This window comes from Chrysochloris asiatica, unplaced genomic scaffold (genome assembly GCF_000296735.1).
Source record: "Chrysochloris asiatica unplaced genomic scaffold, ChrAsi1.0 scaffold00064, whole genome shotgun sequence".
NCBI lineage: Eukaryota > Metazoa > Chordata > Mammalia > Afrosoricida > Chrysochloridae > Chrysochloris > Chrysochloris asiatica.
Genome location: NW_006408582.1, coordinates 15,822,487 through 15,829,324, shown reverse-complemented (window position 1 = coordinate 15,829,324; position 6,838 = coordinate 15,822,487). Strand labels below are relative to the sequence as shown.

The 6,838-nt window shown below is 49.9% G+C and overlaps 1 protein-coding gene across 1 annotated transcript; it reads left to right on the top strand.

The window, feature by feature from the left end:
• Positions 1-3,000: 3,000 nt before the first annotated feature.
• On the top strand, positions 3,001-5,388 carry SFTPC (surfactant protein C). The gene is given in 5 exon segments (XM_006864401.1): positions 3,001-3,069; positions 3,967-4,125; positions 4,450-4,572; positions 4,804-4,914; positions 5,266-5,388. Coding segments are annotated over 5 exon segments (585 nt in total).
• Positions 5,389-6,838: the final 1,450 nt, after the last annotated feature.

The window sequence follows — 6,838 nt, the reverse complement described above, 5'->3', positions numbered from 1 at the left end:
TTCATTATGTTTTCATCTTCTGGCACTAAATCTGATTATTTCTGCTGCTATTAGTAAGGTTTTCAGTGGCTAATCATTCCAAGTAATCTGCCACTGGCAGTTCCAGGGATGACCCTGCTGGTATTTAAGATACTGATGTCATAGTTTCTAGCATCACAGCAACATATAAGCTACCACAGTTCAAGCAACTGATAGAAAAAGGGTATAGAACAGGGAGTAAGTACTAACCCCATTTCCCAGATGAACACACTAGAGCCCAGACAGACAGTAACTTGTTCAGGGTCCAGAGCTAGCCAATGAAAACACTGAGCTTGCCACATACAGAAGAAATGAACTAGTGACCACTCACCAGGCACTCCTTCCTGTGTGGTGACAGCCTTCTCACTGAATACAATGAAATATTGGCTGCACACATGCTCCAGGACCTGTGGGCAAGGCTGGCAGCCTCATTAGGAAGACAGGACAACAAACTTCATACCCATATATGATAAGAACAGCAGTGTGGTAAGTGGCAGGAGAATTTCAGAGAAGGGAAAGAGGCACTGTGGGGAGGGCAGGTCATTATCTCTTAGCCTTTAAAAATTCAGACAGGTGGAAACATTTTGGGGGTGGGCTTGCCTGGAGAGAAATAATAGCCTGAGTAAAGGCAAAGAAGTGAAAAGGATGGAGCAGAGGCTAGTGTAAGGGACAGTGAGCTATTTGGCTAAAGAGGGAGGCTGGCTGGAACGTCATTGTTGAAGGACCATACATGCCCAACTGAAGTTCCTCTTCCCTTCCTTCTCCAGGAATCCCAAGACTTCTAAGTCCACAAACATTAAAAAGAATGAACAAGAAGGCAGGGAAGGAAAAGAAGAAGCAAGCAGCCAATGTCATATAGCTTGTGAGAACGATATATAACCTAAGGACAACCTTCCAGAAATATTGAGGACCCAAGAAAACAATGTCTTCTTTCTAAGGAAGAGACCCTTTTCCCAACACCCACTGAAGATGGCATGCCCCAGCACCTGCACACAAGTCCAGCAACTGGACTCTGCGGCCTCCTGAGATGCCGGCAGGGACCCCGAGATGCCGTCAGTTCTCCCTCTGGCCCACTGCCCACCTGGCTCAGGCCCAATACTCGTGAGTCAGCCAATCAATCCCAATGTTGCCAGGACAACTGGAGGCAGGAGTGGGGGCCCCTATGGAGCAGGCAGGGGTGGGCACTGCAGGCAGGCTGTCTCCAGCATCTGGCACCTGGACACAGCTGAGGCCAAGTTGAGAGGAGGATGCTTCTTCCCACCCCTCTTCATGTTCGTGCTCCCTCCTTCTCTTCCACATATCCTAGGACACTCACCATGATAGAGGTTTAGGCAAATATTTAAAGGGGCAGTTGGGAGCTGAGGAGGGTGGTGGGAGCAAATATTTCCTTACCCTCCGTCCTTTCCTGAGTTTTTCAGAGGCTCTCAGCTTGGATGCCATTCTGTTATGCAATCTCTAGAGTGAAGGCCCTGCTACTGGACAGGGTGTCCTTGTGGGGACAGGAAGCCATCCAGGGCTGGAGAACGGGAGGCCAGTTCATGACTGAAGAGTAGGGCCAAGGTGTGAAGGACCCGGGAGCAAGGGACAGGAAATGGATTAAAGTGTTAGACTTAAAGTGTAAGAAGATAAGGGAGTCAGGACAAGAGACGTATGAAGTGTGGACGCTCTTATACATTCCTGGCAGTTTGGAGGGGAAGGGACTTAAGAGACCACCTGGCCTAACAAGTGAAAGGGAGCTTAAGATAAAGGATGGAGTCAAACCAAAGTTATCAGTAGATTTGACTTAGGGAAAGAGGTAGTGAAAAGATCCAGAAAGGGAGCCATATTTACATGTATGGTTGGTATTCTTAGGACAAATTTAGTGTCAAAATGAAACTCAAATCCATTATCATTTAGTGGATTCTGACTTGTCATGACCCTGTATGTTATAGAGTAGAACTGGGGTCTATAGGGTTTTCTTGGCTGTGATCTTTACAGAAGCAGACCATCACCAGGACTTTCTTGGGCAGTGCTGCTGGATGGGTTTGAACTTTCAACCTTTAGGGTAGTAGTGGATCAAATTTAGAGTCAGGAAATATAGGAGGAGGAGTCCAGAGGAGCAGGGAGACAAGTATCATGGAACAAATGGGCTGTTTTAAGGATGAAAAGATTGAGACCCAGTCTATCTAGCCCTGTGCAAGGCTGTTGGGACATACGAAAGAAATGTCAGGTGTAGGATCTGTTATCAGAAGCCTTTGGCTTACAAACAAATCATTGGGAGGGGAAGGCAGGTGGTAGGGAAGCACATGAATAGAATTTATCAGTAGATTGGACAGAATTAGGAAAAGAATGACTAGGGCAAGTTTGTGGTTAGGTACCAGATTGTGGGAGGAGGTGAGGTAGATAAAGAGAACTTGAGGTGGAAATCTGAACTCCCTAGAGAGAAATGGACAATTCTGACCTCCCCCTCTAAAAAAAAAAACCCCAAAAAACCAAACAACTGATGCCAAAACACCTTCTGCCTTCATTAATGTACCCTCTGGATCTACAGGTACTCTCTTCAATCCCCTTCCTGAGTGCCTCCCTATTCTTAGGGAACATTCTGTTGGGGAATGTGATGGATGGCCCATTGGGCCAGACCCTTGGCATCCTGAGTGGTTCAACCTGGCAAAATAACAGGAAGATCCATAGGACTACAGGGGGCAGGTGCCAGCAAGAAAGGCATGTGTGCCAGGAAGACACCCACAGTGAGAGATGAAGATTGCCTAAGGACAAGTTTGCTCAGCTCACCCAGGTTTGCTCTTGCTGGGGCCAAGAGGACTCATACCAGGGCCAATGGCCCTTGGGCACTCTTGTAGCTGGCTTATCAAGGTCTTGGTTCTGAAGGGTCAGGAACAAACAGACTTCAAAGCTGAGGGCTTGGCTGGCAAACATGAGCCCAGTTGTTCACTTCTGGTTCCACCTCTCCACTGGCACATATAAGATCCTAGTCCCACTGGGGAGATGAAGAAGGAAGACACCTAGAGCAAGATGGATGTAGGCAGCAAAGAGGTCTTGATGGAGAGCCCACCGGTGAGTGTGATTGTGTACGAGTAAGTGTGTGTGTGTATGTGTGGTGGTCCTTACCTCCTACATGCCTCTCTGAGCCTGTTCCTCATCCAGATTAATTCACATAGATAATCTTCCAAACAACAAATCAACCAACCAGTTGCTGTTGAATTGAATCTGACTCAAGGCAACCCCATGTGTGTCAGAGTAAAATTGTGCTCCATAGAGTTTTCAGTGGCTGATTTTTCAGGAGTATATTGTCAGACTTTTCTTCTGAGGTGCCTCTGGGTGGATTCCCAAACTTTGTACTAAATTAGGGGAAACACCAAGACTACTAAGACAGAGTTCTGTGGAGAGAGAGACATGACTGACAGCCACCACAGAGGTATATGGAAAGTGCTGTCATGAGCACAAAACAGGAGCCTCTATGTATTTGGAGTCCTGGTGTGGCACTGTAGGATAAACACTGGACTACTAACCACATGGTTGCTCTTTCAAACCCACCAGCTGCTCCTTGGAAACCCTATATAGGGTTGCTATGAGTCAGAACCAACTCCATGGCACTAACAACAACAAATGGATTTGTTAGGATAGCCACATGGTCTGTGGCTTGAGCCCACCAACTGCTCTGAGAGAGAAACCTTGGAAATCCTATACAGGGTCACTATGAGTAGGAACCGACGTGATGGCTCTTAACAACAACAACAACATGGGTTTGTTAAAATTTTATGCATCTTCCAGACCAGCTCCAGTTCCACCTCCTCCAAGAAGTTTTCTCTGATCCTCTCAGCTCTCCTTTGCATGTTTATAGCATTAACTGTCCAATCTTGGGAGGGCGTGGGAGGGTGTGCAGCTTGTGCATGAAAGGAGGGGGCATTCTCATGTCCTCACTCCTATTCCTTGCTTGTTCCATCACTTTAGGATTACTCAGCAGCCCCCCGGGGCCGGTTTGGCATTCCTTGTTGCCCTGTGAACCTCAAGCGCCTTCTCATCATTGTTGTGGTTGTGGTCCTTGTTGTTGTGGTGATTGTAGGGGCCCTGCTTATGGGTCTTCACATGAGCCAGAAACATACTGAGATGGTGAGCAAGCCTGGGATATGGTACGCAGTGGATAGAGGGCCTGGGTCAGGATGGGCACAAGAAACTGTTCAAGGGAAATGAACAGGGGAGGAAAGGGACACAGTATGGTTAAGAAAGGCTAAAACAGAGTAAAGACATAGTTTGGGCTTGTCCGTCAGGCCCCTGCCTTCAGTATTGCATTCTATTTCCTGCAGCACTTAGTTCCATTCAACCTCTAAGGAAAGAACAGATGACATTAGAGTAAAGAGGACTGAGGGTGGGCATGGATGCTGAAGGGGTAGAGGTGCAAGAGGAATGTCAGACAGTACTATGCCCCACCCCCAGGTCCTAGAGATGAGCATGATGGGGCCGGAAGCCCAGCAACGCCTGACCCTGAGTGAACATGCTGGTACAACTGCTACCTTCTCCATTGGCTCCACTGGCATTGTAGCATATGACTACCAGAGGGTGGGTATGCTCTTGATTCTGGAGCTGGGACTTTGCCAGATCTATTCCGTTGTGCTACTTCATACCATCCAACACTTCCATCCCCCAGCCTCTTTGCCTCCTCTTGGGCTGTCTGAACCACAGATTCCAATATGATTTCCATGCCCAATCTAGAGGAAGTTGGCAAAGGATCAGGGTTGGGTGTGAGCAAAGCAGAGACCATGCTAAGTGAATTCTGGTTCCTGTGCCCAGCTCCTGATTGCTTACAAGTCAGCCCCTGGAACCTGTTGCTACATCATGAAGATGACTCCAGAGGGCATCCCCAGTCTTGAGGCTCTCATTAGAAAATTCCAGAACTACCAGGTGGGTGTGTGAGTGAACAGGAGTGGGCTGTCGCCCTTTCAGAGTTGATGTGAAGACAATTTGAGATGATGGATATTGTCAACCATAAAGCACTGCTGCTCATGGGCTGTTAGGTGAGTGCTCCTCTTTACACTCCCCTGCACACCTTCCCTACCCATTCCTATCTACTCCACTGCCAAGTTACTGGCTCCACACAAAACTTGGGTGCTTCTGACTCTAACACAATCCTCTCTTTATTGGTGAGGAAATGGAGACTCAGAGAGATTGTCTAACACACCTGAAGTCCCTTAATAAGGTTGGAGGTAAAACAAAAACTCAGCTCTCAGAATCCAAATTAGGTGCTCTTTCCAGGCCAAGTCTGCAGTGCCTACTTCTAAGCTGGGCCATGAGGAAAGGCACAATGCAGGAGACGTGGCCTTCCTGGGCACCACTGTGAGCATCCTATGTGGCGAGGTGCCCCTCTACTACATCTAAGAGCCTCAGGTGAGCCGGGGTCCAGGAGGGCTTGGGCCACCTGCCATGTCAATTGACCAGGTCCTGGAGGAGCCACTGATGTCCCCATTATCTGATTAGCTCAGGGGAAGGAAGATTCAGACATTTCCCCAGTCTCTCTTCATTTCATTACAAACAGTTGTTCCTTTGTGTCATAGGGTCTGCAGAAGCTCCAAGAGGACAGGAAAGAACCATCAAGCTGTTTCTGTCCACACCACAGGGACTGGCCTTGGAGAAATGGGAGTTTGTGGGGTGAGGATAAGACCTGGGAGGAAAGAGATGACTCGTATGGATCCGGGTGTTCCTACCACAAAAGAATAAAGCAACCTTATAGAAAAACAAAGGGTTGTACCTCTTCTATCATCTGGCTCTCCTCAGTCCTCTTGGGGCGTGCAGTGGCTCACAGGATAAGCACCGGACTTCGAACCATAAAGTTGGTGGTTCGAGTACACCAGTTGCTCTGTGGGAGAAAGATGAGGCTTTCTGGTCCAGCGAAGACTAAAGCCTCAGAAACAGCTTTAATACAGGGTCGCTATGAGTCAGGACCGACTCCAGGGCACTTAACAACAACAACCACCTCTTCTATCATGTGACACCCCTCAGTTCTGCTCTTGGTGGGGGCTGGCGAGGGGAAGGGTAGGGCCTTAGGGAGCCAGAGGGCGCTTTCCCATTCTCCTACTGTCCCCAGCGATGGGGATTCAATCCACCCCTGGCGGGTGAGGCAGAGCCGTAGGGAGGGAACTGGGGAGCAATCCAATCCACAGGCTTGAGGCGCCCTCCAGTGGTGTCTTCAGAGAGACATAAAGAATTATAGAGACAGAGACCTGGAGTGTGAGAGAGCGAGGGTCTGAAAAGGGGAGAAAAAGAACGAGGCAAACTGAGAAACACATAGACACAGGGACCGAGAGAGGTAGAGGCAGTTCGAGGGACCAAGCGCCCGACAGTGTGTCCCACGGCCCGGAAGGGGGCTGCAGGGCCAGGACACCCTCGGGAGGAGTCGCCGCTAGAGGGCACTTGGTGGGAGCGGCCGCCGGGTCGAGGACCCCGGGGGACAGGGCGCCCCTTCCCCAGGCACCCGAGCAGCGGGGAGTCGGCGGAAGCGGGTCCGAGGTGAGGGCGGCGGACACCCCCTCCCAGTGCGATCAGGCTTCTCCCCTCTTCGCCTCTGGCTGGCGCGGTTCCCGGGCTCGCGGAGCACAGTCCCGGCCCCGAGGGGGGCCGAGCTCGGAGAGAAAACACGCCCTCCAGCGAGCTCATTTCACTAAAATCGGGGGGAGAAGGAGGGAGGGAGTGAAGGAGAGAAAGAAAGAAAGAAAAAGAAGGGACGAGAGAGGGAGACAGCTGGAGGCAGACGGAGAGAGAAAAGAAATCGGGGAAGAGAGAGAGGAGGGAGACAGGAAGGAGGGAGGGCGAGAGGAGGGAGGAGAAGAGG